Source organism: Neoarius graeffei, chromosome 16, assembly GCF_027579695.1.
Source record: "Neoarius graeffei isolate fNeoGra1 chromosome 16, fNeoGra1.pri, whole genome shotgun sequence".
NCBI classification, from domain to species: domain Eukaryota; kingdom Metazoa; phylum Chordata; class Actinopteri; order Siluriformes; family Ariidae; genus Neoarius; species Neoarius graeffei.
In genome coordinates this window covers 5,874,810-5,893,707 of record NC_083584.1, presented here as the reverse complement: position 1 = coordinate 5,893,707, position 18,898 = coordinate 5,874,810, and the positions used below count along the sequence as shown (strand labels likewise).

General features: G+C 41.2%; 1 protein-coding gene across 4 annotated transcripts in view; it reads left to right on the top strand.

Annotated features, from left to right (window-relative positions):
- ncaldb (neurocalcin delta b) overlaps positions 1 to 18,898 on the top strand; it is a 47,675-nt gene extending 28,777 nt beyond the window's left edge. For 2 of the 4 annotated variants that reach the window (XM_060942405.1, XM_060942407.1), the window contains exons 2-4: positions 9,467 to 9,867; positions 13,157 to 13,262; positions 16,395 to 18,898. In XM_060942405.1, coding sequence (XP_060798388.1) covers positions 9,490 to 9,867; positions 13,157 to 13,262; positions 16,395 to 16,489 — 579 coding nt within the window. In that variant the 5' untranslated portion in view covers positions 9,467 to 9,489 and the 3' untranslated portion in view covers positions 16,490 to 18,898. Of the gene's footprint in view, positions 1 to 4,310; positions 4,331 to 9,466; positions 9,868 to 13,156; positions 13,263 to 16,394 lie in introns of those variants that run through there. The other 2 variants (XM_060942408.1, XM_060942406.1) reach the window with 2 other exon arrangements.

Below are 18,898 nucleotides of genomic sequence, written 5' to 3'. Positions count from 1 at the left end.
CGGATAAAGCGGAAGAAGACGAGACGAGATGAATGAACAAACAGTAGCTAAACAGAGAGCAGAGCTCAGCAGAGCTAACAACATCAAGGACAGCTCCCACCCTGGCTCTGAGTTCTTTGACTTGCTGCCCTCAGGCAGGCGTTACAGGTGCATCAAAGCAACGACCAACAGACTCAAACAGTTTTTTCCCACAGGCCATAACCACCTTGAACAATTAGCCTTTTTCACATTACGTCACTTACAGGGGAACTCGTATCCGTTTTCAGCCTTTTGAATGGAAGAAGAGGTATACGGCGGCAACATATGTTAACAAAACTGTGTCATTCACAGATAAGATTGATAATAATATTGCGCATTGTTGTTTATCATTACGTATTGTTAGCGACCATTCCAGTCACCTATCTGCCTTGTTTTGGAAAGGAAGTTTACTGACTTTCTATGGTTGCTACTTGTTAGCCAGCAGATTAGCATGTCGCCTCTTCTTCCATTCAAAAGGCTGAAAATGAATGTGAGGTTCTTCTGCAAGTGACGTAATGTGAAAAAGGCTAATTACATGCACTGACTGATGCCACTTCTGGCAGGTGCAACAATGCACCAACAAGGACCTAAAAGGACAATATTCTCACACTTACCTGATACAGTGCAATACTTATTACAGTGCAACCTCACAGAGCAACTTTTTAGTTTTTATAGCTTTTGTATATTTTATATTTATATTTCTACACTTTTACATCCATACCCAATACAATACCAAATACAGTGCAATATCCTGAGTTTTGTAGCTGAACTGAGTTTCTATAACTAATGTGCAATTAACATCTGCAACTCAACACGCCCAGTTGTGTATATATATTCTTTGTTTTTCTGCTGTGTTGTGACATGCACCATTTGTATATACTGTATATTCTTTGTTTTTCTGCTGTGTTGTACGGTATGTTCCCATCTAAATGTTTGCACTGGGGTGTGTGCTTTCCATCTCATTATATAATTTTCCCGCACCTTCTCCCGTCGTTCTAGCTTTCTTCACTACACTTTCTTCCTCGTCCGTTCTTTTATTCTTGTTTCCACCATCATTGCTTTTAAAAAACGCTGTTATTCTCTGCATAGCGAATATATTTCTCAGCTCGGTCCGAACCAGCTCTCAGTTATCTCTCAGTTGAATGATCTGATGAATCCCTAAAAAGCACTTTTCCCACCTAATGCCACACCCACAACATACAACCGTGGGAAAGAGGGGCAATCACAGAAAGATGAGTAGAAAACGGGAAATGTTACGGGGGATATTTATTGAGATAGTAGGCTATTGCAGCGTCAGCACAAAAGCACCAGACTCAACTTTAACTGAAAGTGTTATTCAGTAGCCTAAATTTATTCATGCTACAGACCGAGAAGAATAAAAATGCTGAAATCTCATGTCCCAGTAAAACGCACTAGCATGGCAGAACGGCAAAAAAACGTAACTTTTTCACTCCCCCCCCCCACCGCTACTGTGGGAACCACCGCAGTGCAAGACAGAGGCAATGCACGCAACTACAGACAGGGAGCAAGGCGCAGACAGAACACACACACACAAACAATACAGGCCGTTACTCGTTACACTGCCATGATGCTACAAGCCTGTGTCTCTGTCTGAGAGGGAGCAGCCCTATGGAATCAATTTTGTGCCAAAATGTTCATACAATACTTTTGAAATATCAAACAAAAACAACAAATCAAAATACAAAAAAAGGTCAATTTTTTTAGACTGGCAAACAAATTATTCGTGTAATCGTGCAAAATATCAGTCTATTACTCTTCAGAAACCTTTTATTTTTGTTCCGCGTCTTTCTCAGTTTTGTTTGACGTAATTTATTTTGGTTGCGATTCCAGCTTTCTCGTTTGCGCTCCCTGACTTTTTGCTTGCAGTTTTGGCACAAACTTGACGTTTGGGTGGGCTGTCCAGGAATGCATTCCCATTGGCTAACTTGTGTTTGACCGACAGCTACGCTCAGCCATTCCCTACTCGGATTCTGGCGGACTGTTCGAGTGGACTTCAGTGGCGACTATGATATTGAATTAATTCAACAAAGTGTAAATTCAATATCATAGTCGCCACTGAAGTCCACTCGATCCTTGTTTACCATCAATGGATCGGTCACTCGTCAAACAGTCCACCAGAATCCGAGTAGGGAATGGCTGAGCGGAGCTGTCAGTCAAACACAAGTTAGCCAATGGGAATGCATTCCTGGACAGCCCGCCCACACGGGAAGTTTGTGCCAAAACTGCAAGCAAAAAGTCAGGGAGTGCAAACGAGAAAGCTGGAATCGCAACCAAAATAAATTACGTCAAAACTGAGAAAGACGTGGAAAAAAAAAAAAAGGTTTCTGGAGAGTAATAGACTGATATTTTGCACGATTACACGAATAATTTGTTTGCCAGTCTAAAAAAATTGACTTTTTTCTTCTTTTTTTGTATTTTGATTTGTCATTTTTGTTTGATATTTCAAAAGTATTGTATGAACATTTTGGCACAAAATTGATTCCATACAGCCCCGCCCTCCTGTGTGTGTGTGTGTGTGTGTGTGTGTGTGTGTGTGAGTGAGTGAGTGAGTGAGAGCAGCCCCTCCCCCACCCGCACGCTGAGAGCGGAGACACAGAGTGTCACACAGAAAGTGTATGATTTTCTCAGAGCGCTCCCTCCAAACAGCGGGGATTTACATGAAAACAGAAGGAGATATTCACAAAATTCTTTCACATTGAGTGCTACAAGGCTCTCCTGAACACACTGATGTAATTTTCTTGTCTCTAGTGTAAAAAATGATATTAGGTAGGCTATCCAGCACTGGATTTACATACTTTGCAGTTTAACGTTTGATACATTTTAGAATGTTAAACTCGTCGCGTCTGTGCTCAGTGCTTTCCTAAATTGTCAGCCGCAAGAAGCCCTCGCACGAATGCGCGTGGTTTTTTTCGTCGTTCGCATGCCGAAAAATTCGCTCACAAATGCGAGTGAAATGTGCGCACTGTAGAGCCCTGATAGAGAGACAGAGACAGATGGACAGACAGAGAGAGATGGACAAAGAGAGAGACAGACAGAGAGAGAAAGACAAAGAATGAGACAGACAGACAGAGAAACAGACAAAGAGGGACAGACATACAGATGGAGAGAGACAGACAGACATACAGATGGAGAGAGACAGACAGAGAGACACACACACAGAGAATAAGACAGACAGAGAGATGGAGAGACAGATGGACAGGAATACAGATGGAGAAGCAGACAAAGAGACAGACAGACGTACGTGTTCACTGAATCTACTTTGTATTTGTTTGAATCCCAGTTCCATCCAGATGTTTCCAGCAGTTGTGTGGTCTGGAATGCGTCCTGGTCTGTAATTGTGACTCCTCAGGAGGTTCCTCGGCGCCCGGTGACTCCCTCAGCGCGAGACGTTTGTGAGACGTCAGCGTGATGTTCCGTGGGAAAACGAGCAGCGATGCAGCAGAAACGCGTTCAGCTACGCACGACTGCTCACGTCTAAAAAAAGACAGCTGTGTACAAGAGGCCTGTGCAGCATGCGCCATGGGGGGATTATTTTTATGTGCAATGGGGGGGGTTATTTTTATGCACCACGGGGGTGGGTGGGGGCATTTTCATCCCTTCATATGATTGCGTGATATTGGGTGGTTGAGCAAGCATCACACTGAACTCTCTCTCTCCTGATTACTTTATGATGCTTTTGGGAAACTGGCCCCGGTTTAGTTCTCATCACACACGTCGAGATAAATAACTGCGTAATAAAGCTGCGTTCTCAGTGATTATCCTCCATCAGACTGAAACACTGATTAATTTCCTCTGTTCTGGAGCTTTGAGCTCTCGGGTTATTCCCGGACGGTGAGATTGTAAATGTAAATCCTGTTTATAAACCTGAATTATAAACCCTTCATAAACACTGATTATACCGCTTTAGCCCGGGCCGCTCCGTACTCACTACAGACTTATCATAAATATTTTAACATCGGAACACACAGAACACTCAATTATACAGAATACATTCCATGTAGATCCGAGCCTGTTCACTACTGTACTAAAAAACGTGTCCTTTGAGGAGTGAGAGGCCACGCCTCCTTCACTGAGACTGACACAGAGGCCACGCCTCCTTCACTGAGACTGACCGCTGTAGAGAGATGATGATCTTCACCTTCTCAGTGCTGGAAGGAAACAGATGGTTCTTGCACTCAGACTGTTGGACTGAAGCGTCTCTGTGGTTTACAAGCGAACCGTCACATGTGTGTCCAGATGATTTGTTGCCACGGCGTTAGATAACCATGACGTCATCGCGGCGCTAATGAAGGTACTAAGAGTCTTAGAGTTAATTTGAGATGTGATCTTTGACCTGTGGATTAGAACCTGGATTTGGGAAGGAGAACTTCTGGGAATACAGAGCTGAACGAGGGATCAAGGAACTGTCCTGAGAGCATGAGGAGGGATAAAAGGAGACTGAGGGAGAGAGACAGAGGGAGGGAGAGAGAGACAGGGACAGAGAGAGACAGAGGGAGGGAGAGAGAGACAGGGAGAGGGAGAGAGAGGGAATGACAGACAGAGAGAGATACCGTACAGGGACAGAGGGAGAGACCGAGAGATACAGGGACAGAGAGGGAAAGAGACAGAGGGAGTGAGAGAGAGACAGAGGGAGAGAGAAAATGAGAGAGATACAGGGACAAAGAGCAAGAGAGAGACAGAGCAAGAGAGAGACAGGGAGAGGGAGACAGAGGGAGATACCGTACAGGGACAGAGAGAGAGAGAGATACAGGGACACAGAGAGAGAGAGAGAGAGAGAGATACAGGGACAGAGAGGGAGAGAGACAGGGACAGAGGGAGAGAGAGAGAGACAGAGAGAGAGAGAGACAGAGAGATACAGGGACAGAGAGGGAGAGAGACAGGGACAGAGAGGGAGACAGAGGGAGTGAGAGAGACAGAGGGAGTGAGGAGTTCAGAGATGTCAAAACTTTCAACACCTTCAGGCAGAAACAACACTGTGTGTGTGGAGTCTGTTGTATTTATTCAGGAAGTGTGAGCACATCTCACTCTTCCTCTTCATTAACATTATTAATTTAAAAAATCCATCGCCATGGAAACATTATGCAAATGCAGCTGATCCATTAAGCAATTAAAATATCAGATGCTACACCTCCGCTAGAGGAAAGGACAGAAGAGGGATAAATAAAAGAAGATGGATGCATCAAAATACACACATGTACATGTGCGCGCTCACACACACACACAGTATGATGCTGAAGCCTCTGGTTTGTACTGAACCTGTTTTCAAAATGGACATTTTATTCAAATATTAAGAACACTATATATATATATATATATATATATATATATATATATATATATATATATATATATATATATATATATATATATATATATATCTTCACGCAGGTTTCTGGTGTTTTGTTGCATTTGGATTTTTAAGTAGCGATTTTTAGACGCCAATTTCCTAAACGTGCTCAGAGCTGGAACAGTTACGGCCATCACGTGTTCAGAGTCGGGTTACAGGTTACACAGCTGCTTAAGTCGATCTTCTGGTCTCCACATTGAGATTATTCAGATCACTTGCATGTTCTTCACGTTTCCCAGGTTACCAGATTTTTCTTCAGTAGACGCGTCCGAGATGGGTTTTTAACCACAAGCATTTACCTTCAACCCCACAGAAAAAAAATCAGGCATAGAAAACGCAGACTGAAGATCAAAGAAGGTCAAGCTCTTCACTTAATGTTCATGTGAAAAAAAAAAATTCAGAAGAGACTGAAACATGAGCGATCTTCATCAGTGTCTGAGTGTGGCATGGTTGTTGGTGCCAGTTTGAATCTTTCAGAATCTGTTGATCTCCTGGAAGCTTCAGGAGAACATGTCGTTAATGAGAGAAGGTCGGAGGAGAACAGACAGAGGGGGTGGAGCTAACAGGAAGGCTGCGGTAACTCGGATAAATACTCTGTACAGCCGCGGTGAATCTCAGAACATACAGCATGGTGAAGGACTGAAGCACTTGGGCTATGACAGATAGATCTAATAAGCTGTAGATGCTAATTCAGCATAAGAGCTCTGTTTTATTCCGTGTCCTCCCTGTTCCAGTTTCTGAACATCTCCACACCTCCTGAACATTAACGTGCTCAATGGATGCATTCAGTTTAAAAGAGAAATGAAATAACAAAATATCATGACATCTATGGAATATCGTCAATTTCCTCCTCAGATGATGGTGTAATGGAGAAAGAGAGAGATGGAGGACTTCCTGTTTATTGGATATGTTGCTTGTGTTGAGGCTGAGAGGAACAGGTTGTGGTGTGTGAAGTCAATTTGCATCAGGAAATGATGCTGCTGCAGATGCTTGTATGTACGCACATGTGCTGTGCTCTGTGTGTGTGTGTGTGTGTGAGAGAGAGTGAGTGAGTGAGAGAGAGAGCGCGCAGTGGAAATTTCAGTTGATGGGTGAGAGTGGAGCGGAGGAAGAGCGCATGAGGTGCAGTGTCGGTTCACATTTACACACCGCTGTTCACACAGACATCCTGCACCACACACACACACACACCTATTGGTTATACATTGGCCTTGGTAAAGACCCACATACCCTTCTTCCTCCACTGTTACTCAGTAACTGGGACATTTTTCAACTTTTAGGTCGTTTGTTGTTTTTATTTTGTCAAATTAAAGAATTAAAGCTGCTGTTTTTGTGACATTGTTAAATAAATAAATAAATAAAAACAACCCCGATTCCAAAAAGTTGGGACAAAGTACAAATTGTAAATAAAAACGGAATGCAATAATTTACAAATCTCAAAAACTGATATTGTATTCACAATAGAACATAGACAACATATCAAATGTCGAAAGTGAGACATTTTGAAATTTCATGCCAAATATTGGCTCATTTGAAATTTCATGACAGCAACACATTTCAAAAAAGTTGGGACAGGGGCAATAAGAGGCTGGAAAAGTTAAAGGTACAAAAAAGGAACAGCTGGAGGACCAAATTGCAACTCATTAGGTCAATTGGCAATAGGTCATTAACATGACTGGGTATAAAAAGAGCATCTTGGAGTGGCAGCGGCTCTCAGAAGTAAAGATGGGAAGAGGATCACCAATCCCCCTAATTCTGCACCGACAAATAGTGGAGCAATATCAGAAAGGAGTTCGACAGTGTAAAATTGCAAAGAGTTTGAACATATCATCATCATCTACAGTGCATAATATCATCAAAAGATTCAGAGAATCTGGAAGAATCTCTGTGCGTAAGGGTCAAGGCCGGAAAACCATACTGGGTGCCCGTGATCTTCGGGCCCTTAGACGGCACTGCATCACATACAGGCATGCTTCTGTATTGGAAATCACAAAATGGGCTCAGGAATATTTCCAGAGAACATTATCTGTGAACACAATTCACCGTGCCATCCGCCGTTGCCAGCTAAAACTCGATAGTTCAAAGAAGAAGCCGTATCTAAACGTGATCCAGAAGCACAGACGTCTTCTCTGGGCCAAGGCTCATTTAAAATGGACTGTGGCAAAGTGGAAAACTGTTCTGTGGTCAGACGAATCAAAATTTGAAGTTCTTTATGGAAATCAGGGACGCCGTGTCATTCGGACTAAAGAGGAGAAGGACGACCTGAGTTGTTATCAGCGCTCAGTTCAGAAGCCTGCATCTCTGATGGTATGGGGTTGCATTAGTGCGTGTGGCATGGGCAGCTTACACATCTGGAAAGACACCATCAATGCTGAAAGGTATATCCAGGTTCTAGAGCAACATATGCTCCCATCCAGACGACGTCTCTTTCAGGGAAGACCTTGCATTTTCCAACATGACAATGCCAAACCACATACTGCATCAATTACAGCATCATGGCTGTGTAGAAGAAGGGTCCGGGTACTGAACTGGCCAGCCTGCAGTCCAGATCTTTCACCCATAGAAAACATTTGACGCATCATCAAACGGAAGATACGACAAAAAAGACCTAAGACAGTTGAGCAACTCGAATCCTACATTAGACAAGAATGGGTTAACATTCCTATCCCTAAACTTGAGCAACTTGTCTCCTCAGTCCCCAGACGTTTACAGACTGTTGTAAAGAGAAAAGGGGATGTCTCACAGTGGGAAACATGGCCTTGTCCCAACTTTGAGATGTGTTGTTGTCATGAAATTTAAAAATCACCTAATTTTTCTCTTTAAATGATACATTTTCTCAGTTTAAACATTTGATATGTCATCCATGTTCTATTCTGAATAAAATATGGAATTTTGAAACTTCCACATCATTGCATTCCGTTTTTATTTACAATTTGTACTTTGTCCCAACTTTTTTGGAATTGGGGTTGTAAAATCAGTGTTAAATGATTTTTAAAAGAATGTAGTGACAAAAGCAAAAAATACAATCTCCAAATTTTAATGTGTTAAAATTCACCATCATTCACCATAAACCAAGAGGAAAACCCCAACATGACAGCAGGAGTCTATCTGAATACAAAACATTACTTCTGGAGCATGTTTTTAAAAAAAATAAAAACACTCAATAAAACTATATTTCATTTCTCCTCCTCATCCTCCTCTTTTACTCTGTTTTTTTTTAACCGTCTGCTTCTCATTTCTCTTATTTTTTTTTTTATCAGCGTTGCTGCTGAGGAAGCTGTGGCCTAATGGTTAGAGAAGTAGCTTTGAGACCAAAAGGTCAGTGGTTCAATTCCCTGGGCCAGCAGGAATAGCTGAAGTGTCCTTAAGCAAGGCACTGAACCCCCTAACACTCCACAGGTTATGCTGTACATCACTCTGGATAAGAGCATCTGCTGAATGTCTGTAATGTAATGATGTGCTAATGAGGGGGTGTGGCTTATTCAAACTAGCAGTAAATGATACACCATTGGCTGAGCTTTAAAAGTCACATTAGTACATTTTGCTCTGAAGTGACATGCACGCACGCGCGCGCACACAGATTAAACACTGACGTCCAGTTTTGTTTGTGGTTTTGTGCTGAACACTTCTGAACACCATGAGCTTGACCGTGCAGTGGTGTTTGTTGATTGGTGATTGAAAGTGTTTGATGGTGAACATTGGTGTGTGTTGGTGTCTGAAAAGAGGGTCGTGGACTTTTGTTGGTGTTGGATGTGGAAAGTTGGTGTTTTGTGGTAAAAGCTGATATTTCTTAGAGTTTAATGAAGGATGTTGGTGTTTGATGGATGAGATTGAAGTATTGATGTTGATTGACATTGCTGGTGTTTGATGATGCTTGAGAATGTTGGTGTTTGGTGGTAAAGGTTGGTGTTTGGAGAGGAATATTGGAGTTTGATTGTGTTTAATGAAGAATTTTGTTCACATTTGGTGGTGATGTTGGTGTTTTTTGTCTGGTGCACTTTTGCCAAAGTAAGATTTTTGTTTCTCTTTTAAAAATTTGCCCAATATTGATCTCTCTCTCTCTCTCTCTCTTTCTCTCAGCAACAGAATAAACACTCATCGTAATGGGGAAGCAGAACAGTAAACTCCGTCCTGAGATGATCCAGGACCTGGTGGAGAGCACTGATTTCACCGAGGATGAGATTCAGGAGTGGTATAAGGGCTTCCTCAGGGACTGTCCCAGCGGTGCACTCACCATGGAAGAGTTCAAGAAGATCTACGGTAACTTCTTCCCGTACGGAGACGCGTCCAAGTTCGCCGAGCACGTCTTCCGAACCTTTGACGCCAACGGGGATGGAACGATAGACTTCCGAGAGTTCATCATCGCGCTGAGTATCACGTCGCGTGGCCAGCTCGACCAGAAGCTCAGGTGGGCTTTCAGCATGTACGACCTGGACGGCAACGGCTACATCAGCAAGGCCGAGATGCTGGAGATCGTACAGGTCAGTGTGAGGGCGTGATCTTTATGAACCGCAGTCATGATTAGAGCAGGGAGATGCGAACACGTCCTGAACAAAGAGCTTGACAAGCTTTCCGGCAGGCAGAGATAAAGGAGAAAGGCTTCATTTCGCATGGGAGTGAGTTTCACGTTTAGCCAGTTAACACGAGCAGAATGGCTGAGTCAGAGCTACGGCTCTCAGCACGGCTTCCCTGAGCGGGAGGAAAGGAACACGGCAGCAGCTCTGAAAATAATTGTAATGAAAGTGCACTAGTGTGGCACTAATGGACCAGTTATCCTCTGCATCCAGACCGAAAGCACAAACAGCTCGTGCTCATCGTCTGTATTTCACTCAATGACACGCGGCATAAAGGGCTCGGCAAAATATTATACATTAAAGCAGAGCAACAGGAAGTGAGCAAATGTCAAGTGAAATAAAATTTAAAAAAATCAAGACGGTATCCACGTGCAAACACCAACAAAATTTAGTGTTTATCAGATAACGAACATCTTCAAAAACAAATCCTCCATCACATACCAAAACACCAACATTCTGTATCAAACACCAACAAACACTTCAACTCTCTCAGATGGTATTTTGCTTTACATTCTTATTGAAATTATTGGGAAAACAGATTATTCAGCATGACCAAACACCAGCGTTCACCCTCAGACACCAGCATTCACCATCAAACACCAGCATTTACCAGACACCAAAAAACACCAGCATTCACCATCAGACACCAACAAACACCATCAGACACCAGCATTGGCCATCAGACACCAGCATTCAATAGCGAATGCCAGCATTCACCATCAAACACCAGCATTGGCCATCAAACACCATTCAACATAAAACACCAGCATTCACCATCAGACACCAACAAACACCAGCATTCACTATCAAACACCAGCATTTACCATCAAACAACAGCATTCACCATAAAATATCAACAAACATCAGCATTCACCATCAAACACCGGCATTCACCATTAAACACCAAACTTAATCATTAAACACCATCAAACTCAGCATTCACCATCAAACACCAGCATTCACCATCAAACTCAGCATTCACCATCAAACGCCACCACACCCAGCATTCACCATCAAACACCATCACACCCAGCATTCACCATCAAACACCATCACACCCAGCATTCACCATCAAGCACCTGCAAATACCAAGTATCACTATCAGAACAGAAACAACCTCAAATGTTTAACATAAGATGCCAAAATTGGTCATTAGATACCAACAAACACCAAAATTTATCGACAAACTAAAAACAGCCAATATTTAACATCAAATTCCATCAAACACCAGCAATCATTATTAATGCAAAAATAACATCCATTATTTTTTTTCACGGTCCAAATCCTGCTCTCTGATTGGCTGGCGAGCGGGTCCATATCCTACTATACAGACCCCGGTTACGGACCTCTGGCGACTCGCTCGTTCACAACAACAAACAGTAGCAATTTTTGTCAACATTTATTTTCGCATTTCTCAGGAGAACAGCATTAATTTTACAGCATGGACAGCGATAACGACAGTGTTCACAGCGAAAGCGAGTTTTACTCCCCTGAGGAAGAAATAAAAGAAAACATTTCAGGAGAAAGCTAAAAACCTCTAACTGTTGCTAACGCCGAGCAAAAACATGGCTGAATCCTGAATGACTCCTATTTGTATAAATAGGGGACGACATAGGCGGCAAAATGTAGTTTTTTTCCTGCCATGGAAGTGCACTTGTATACCGAGGAGGAAGCCATTTGCATTACAGCCGTGAATGAGGATTCAAAATGGTGGCTCGGCTCGGTTTCCCCTTTCGGGCGCTCTCGTTTTCTGTTAGAATTTGGTAAAGAAAAAAATAACTATATTATTTACCAGCTTAAGGTCGGTCCGTATGGTGAAATACCGTGACCTCGGCCTTGAATACTGACCTCGGCCCAGAGGGCCTCAATCAGTACTTTCAACACCTCAGTCACAGTATTTCACCATACGGACCTCCCAGCTGGTAAATAACATATATGTATTTAACATCAAAAATCACCAAACCACTGTCAGATACCAACATTCACCATCACAACAAAAAACATCCTCCAGTACTTCCAGTACTCACATGAAATACCATCAAACCAGCACCAAATACCAGCAAATCCAATATACCCCCTGCATTTAACATCAGTTATGTTGATGGTGATTAAACACCAAACTGTGGAGTTTAAATGTTGCATTTTAGTGATTGTTGGTGTAAATGTTGGCGTGTGATTGCCGATGTTGGTAAATATTGGTGTTTGATGGTGAATGCTGGTATTTGATAGGGAATGTGTGAAAAGAAAAGAAAGCACAACTTTATTCATCACACAATTGTGAAATTCCTCTCTGCATTTAACACATCTGAAGCAGTGACACACACAGCCATGCTAACAGCACCCAGAGAGCAGTTGGGTGCCTCGCTCAAGGGCATCTCAGCCCAAGGCCGTCCCATATTAACCTAACCGCAAGCCTTCAAGCTGTGGGGGAAACCGGAGCCAACCCACGCAAACACCACACAGAAAGGCCCCCGCTGGCCGTGAACCCAGAACCTTCTTGCTGTGAGGTAACTGTGCTAACCACTTACACCACCCATGGTGGAGAGGATTTGTGTTTAAGGTATTTTTATTAAAACGTTGGTGTTTGTTTATGTTTAAGAATGTTGGTGTTTGATGGTAAGTGTTACCTCGGATAAAGAATATTGGGATGTGCTAATGTTTGATGGCTAAAGATGGTGTTTCTTGGTGTTTCGGGGTTGGTGTTTGGTGGAGAGTGTTGGTATTTGAAGAGGGAAACTGTGTGTTAGTTAACAGTTGTTGGCGAACGTGTTGATGGATGCTAGTGTTTTGTGTGTGAAAGAGACTGCTGGTGTTTATTAGTTGTTTTTTGTTCTCTTTTCTCCCCAGGTTTTAGAAATATTTAGTAAATACTGAATAAAAACAGTTCATGGTTTTGCACTCAGTCTGTTTATTAAAACACCAGCGTGACGGTGGTGTGACATCGACTCGGAGACGTGAGAGGGATTTATGAGAGCGAAATACAAACACAGCGAGCTCGTCAAACACCTTGCTCACATCTGTCAGCCAAATTACTGACCTGACAAACAGTCACTGCTACATCTGGACTTCGTTTTATGACATTTGTCGTATTGATGCAGTTTTATTCCAGGATCCACTGCTGACGAGTGCATTTTATTATATATTAATTTTTGCAGATTTTTCCTCTTTACGCCTCTTTTTTTTTTCATCTCCTCAGGCCATCTATAAGATGGTGTCATCGGTGATGAAGATGCCAGAGGACGAATCCACACCCGAGAAGCGAACAGAGAAAATCTTCCGCCAGATGGACAAAAACCGTGATGGTGAGCCTACACACACTTCTCCTTGGCTTAGAAATCAAACTGGGGTTCAGTTGGTGTTCCAGTTCATCCCAAAGGTGTTCAGTGGGGTCGAGTTCAGTCAGGGCTCTGTGCAGGACACTTGAGATCTTCACTCCAACCTTCACACACCATGTCTTCATGGAGCTCCTTTGCTTTGTGTCCAGGAGCATCGTCATCGTGGTGCTGGAACAGGTTTGGACCTGTTAGTTCCCGTGAAGGGAAACTCTAAAGCTACAGCGTACAGAGATGTTCTATACCATTGGGTACTTCAGACAGTTTGTGGTAACAGTTTGGTGAAGAACATCATATGGGTGTCATCATATGTGCGCATACGGTGTCCACATACTTTTGGCCTTATAGTATACAAACCTCTCATTAAATGAGTCCTGACCTCAACCCCAGTGAATACCTTTGGGATGAACAGGAACCCTTCACTAATGCTCCTGTAGTTAAATGAACACAAATCCACACAACCATGCCCGAAAATCTAGTGGAGAGCCTTCCCAGAAGAGTGGAGGTGTCCAAATACTTTTGGTTATGTAGCGTGTATGATGGGATAAGATTCGATGAAACCATGGTTATATTCCGTTTTAAGTGCAGGTAAGGAGTAAAGGTGTGTGAGGGAAATGAGCTAACTGTTTGGATTTGAAGCATCAAAGCTCATTTGCGTAGAAATGAGACAATCTTGAATGTTGGCTGAAATCGTGGCTCCGTATCGCATGTGTACCGTATGTACAAAATGAGCGATCGTCTCTCATCTCGTCCTGACCGATTGTGGAATCATATCGTTGTTCAAATACATATTTTGTTCTTTTTTTCACTCCTTAAAGAAACACCAGTATCTCTGGATGCGCTACTCAGTCAGACCACGTGTACATTTCTATCTAAATAATGACCACACCTCCTAATGGAGCTCCGCCCACCTCAGACTGACCAGGAAAATGTCAATCTTGCAGCTAGCAAAAAAAAAAAAAAAAAAAATATCACCAAATTACACTACTGTTCAAAAGTTTGGGGTCACCCAGACAGTTTTTTGTTTTCCATGAAAAGTCACACTTTTATTTCCCACCATAAGTTGTAAAATGAATAGAAAATATAGTCAAGACATTTTTCTGGCCATTTTGAGCATTTAATCGACCCCACAAATGTGATGCTCCAGAAACTCAATCTGCTCAAAGGAAGGTCAGTTTTATAGCTTCTCTAAAGAGCTCAACTGTTTTCAGCTGTGCTAACATGATTGTACAAGGGTTTTCTAATCATCCATTAGCCTTCTGAGGCAATGAGCAAACACATTGTACCATTAGAACACTGGAGTGAGAGTTGCTGGAAATGGGCCTCTATACACCTATGGAGATATTGCACCAAAAACCAGACATTTGCAGCTAGAATAGTCATTTACCACATTAGCAATGTATAGAGTGGATTTCTGATTAGTTGAAAAGAACAGTGTTTTTCTTTCAAAAATAAGGACATTTCAAAGTGACCCCAAACTTTTGAACGGTAGTGTAAAGTTCACGATAGTGAAATTCGCCATTGATTATTTTGCAAATAATAAGAAAATACTGTTTTTTAAAAAGTACCAATTATAAAAATGATGAGAGAGATACTGTGATGCTTCATATTTCAGTACTTCAGTACTTTATTTTATATTGGTATGTTACATTTTAATGGTACAGGGTGATTCTCATGAAGACCTTCACATTAACATAAAGTTTTTCACCTCATTTCAGTATTTTTTCAAGTTGAGAGCCTAAAAAAGTGTGAACTTTACTGTGTTGATCTTTTTTTAATGGAAAAATATTTTAATAGAATTTTATTCTTATTTGAGGCTTACATGATCTAGAATAATTCTCATCACCGTTACAGTAAATGAAGCTAGATCATGAGTTAAAAACATTGACAATTTATTTCATATTTCCACAAAATATCCCATTAAATGAACAGCACAGTCCATGACAATTACTTTATAATTTTTTTTGACATTTATTTATTGCCCTCACAGTGCATGGTAATGAGATACTCTTGGCTAATTTCACAAATAACCTGAAATGCTAGCATGCTAGCAACCTATAACTTTGCCACATGTTAAAGCCTTATATTGTGATAATAATCATAAAATAATATATTTTTTATTTTTAAAAGTAATGCGTATTAAACCATAACAGTAATGATAATAAACAGTGTAATTGAGGACAGATTTAGCAACATTAACATAAATATCACAAAGTAAGAGAAGAGTGAGCAACTGACCTTGTCTCCATTTTGAATCTTGTATCTGAAGTGATGCATCATGGGATAGCTGATCAATTTAAAGGCACGGTGTACTTTTTATAGGGGGGTGAAATCATGAAACGGTAATGAGAAACATTTGGTGCGGACACAGTTATTTTGTTTAAAATCAAGTACCTTTTTTTGTTCAACACAAAAAATATTAATATTATGCATAAATATAGATGTTTTAAAATAACTTTACACTGTGTTTTTTTAATATAATTAGGAATTTTTATATGATTTAAAGTAAACATTAAAAAAAGGGATGCGGACACATAACGGTAATGAGAATTTCCATAGGTTTTTTGTTTAATTGATATAAAAATTAGTTTATATGATGATGAAAACCATTTGTCCATACAGTGCTCCCTATTTTCTTTACACAAAATATCAGAGTTTATATGAATTAAGTATTGATTTTGGAAAGTGCGTCCTGGACATGTTCACTGCAGCTTCATGAGAATCACCCTACGCTCCAACGGCTTTACAATAACACATATTCGAACACATACCCTGTGTGTGTGTGTGACAATGGGATAAACACTACAGCTTTTTATATACTACTGAGGACCAAATGTCCCCACAAGGATAGTAAAATCTGACAGTTTTGACCTTGTGGGGACATTTGGATGGTCCCCGCAAGGAAATTGCTGTTCTTGTGTTTTTTAAACAAAAATTTAAAAAGATAAATAAAAGAGCCAAAAAGTGTCCTTTTCATTACTGAGGTTAAGTTTGGGGTGAGGTTTAGGTCCAGCACAGCATTAATTAACTGCAATAATAATTATGCTAATGGAAGGTCCTCACAAGGATAGTGAGACAAACGTGTGTGTGTGTGTGTGTTAGGTAAACTGTCTCTGGAGGAGTTTGTGGAAGGAGCAAAGAACGACCCGTCCATCGTGCGGCTCCTGCAGTGCGACCCGAGCAGTGCTGGGCAGTAAAATGGGCAGAGCGACGCCCCCTGCTGCACAAAACCCAACACTGCAGCGCTCAAACCTAAACACACAGATTTACACACGGATCAGTGTGAGAGGGAAAGTTCTATGACCAAGAGCTGTCTGCTTAGAGCAGCACACATACACATGCACACCACACACACACACACACACACACACACACACACATGGACTCAGTGACTTGAGTATATCTCTCTGTTCGGTGCATACGCACTGAGACAGGAAATGGCACCTTTACACAGGAAGTGCTGGTGTGAAATGTACATATTGTGTAATATAGATATGAATTATGGTACGTTCCATTCCACAAAGACGACGTCTAGGAGGTATTGAAAAACTAATTAGTATCATAGTTCATTTAGCTGTGTCATTTTTAACTACGACTTCATATGTTGTTCAGGGGTTCTTGTTTTTTCATAAAACTTTATCCCTTGACCCAAGGACTTAACGTTCGAATGGCCACCGGTTTGGTCCCCTAAAGATGGAGGTGTCAAGGTCACTTCAGAATAGACAAACTGATGTGACGTTAAATGTTTCGATGTCAGGTATGAGGGAAAATGTATTAGAAACGTGTATGTGTTACATAAAAACGTGCGGCTGTTCATGTGCTCAGTGATCATAAAGTGTCATCGCTGTGGTGAGGTCTGATCAAAAAACACTTTGTTATAGTTATATAGAAGATATACGATGCCTTGAGTCGAGTTGAGACGCCCACAATAACGCATGAGCAGCATTAGCTAAGTTAGCCAGGTCACTAACATTAACATTAACGTCACCGCTTTAGCAGTATTTATCAGGTGTTACTAAGGGTCATGAAGCTGTGATACAGTACTGTGGAGTTGATTATTTCCCGATAACAACACACCCCAAACGGTTCGGAGTGTTTTATTCCTCTTACACCGCAGCAATCTGGCCACAATTGCAATTTTTTTAATTTATTAAAGAATATGTCTGACTTATTATCTGTTTATAGTTACAAACATGTTCTCACTGACATTATAGAAACTGTAAACAGTCATCCTTCTACCAGCCTGTCTCTCTCTCTCTCTCTCTCTCTCTCTCTCTGTGTTTCTCACACACACACACACACACACACACAAATTCAGGTATATAGTGTTTACGGGGACATAGCCACTACCATGGTTTATGAGGACTCACCTTTCTTATCATCCTACCCATGAAGTTCACATGAAATATATATCTCTTCTCTCTCTCTCTCTCTCTCTCTCTCTCGCTTTCAAATTTAAAGTTCCAGCTTCACCTCTGACTGTTACAGCGCTGACACTGAAAGCTCCTTCCAGAAACGTTAAACAAACACATTTCTCTTTACAGAAAACTTCACCATGATCTAGATCTAGAAACAATCACATATTTAGCAGTGCTGTGGTGTAAAGTGGACACGTTTGCTAGCAGGCTAGCTCACATTGCTCACACTCCGCCCATCCTGGCCCTCAGCAAACTCGGAACGTGAATCTGAGCACAACTTTCTCAGGACCTTCGTATGCTTATTATATTTAACGCTCATCACATAGCAGACACTTATTGAAATTGACGTAAGAGTGAAGCCTGCGTTAACCGCTAACTGTTTTTCAATGTTACTATCAAGATCGAGGTTAGCCTAGCACGGGAACAGGTCTAATCCCGTTTCTGATGCACTGTGATAAATCATAGAACGTAATACATCATCAACCTTTTGGTTTCTTTTTTCGATCAGACCTCGTTTGTCGTGTTTAACATTGCTGTGAGTGCATAATGTGAGAGTTTTGTCCAGTTTGTGTGTGCTCAGAATATCAGAAAATGTTTTTGTACTTGAATACATGACTAACGATGACTAACATGGTGACAGTCTGTACAGAGATTTATCCACAATAAATAAATAAAATGGCAAAAATAGAAACAAGTTGAAATGTTTCCTGTTTAAATATACACATCGACCGATTTACACGCCTGATTAGCAGTGGACATGTCAAGTTTTCTTGACTTACGGTTTTCACCATGTAGCATCAAACAAGCTGACTAGCATAGCTAACCTCGTTACATTAGCTAGCTACATTTACAACATCAACGTAATCTAAATTAGCAGAAAGATTCATATCTAATTCATGACTCCAACAGTGAACATATACGTTAAAGTACGAGAACGAAAATCTCTATTTATATTTAAACGTAAGTAATATTTATTCTTTTTATTCTTACTGGTGATGCTTCTGTCACACTACGAGATTTGTTAAATTGACCAGTTTTTGTTTGTTTGATGTGAATTGTGTACCACATGTTGTTTAATGTCCACTGTAATGTGAGTCTCGGCTCACCAATGTGAAGAAAAATGTTTTTTAAAAAAAGATTTATGCGCAACAATATTTTATAAATGTTCCAAATGAATTATAAAACAAA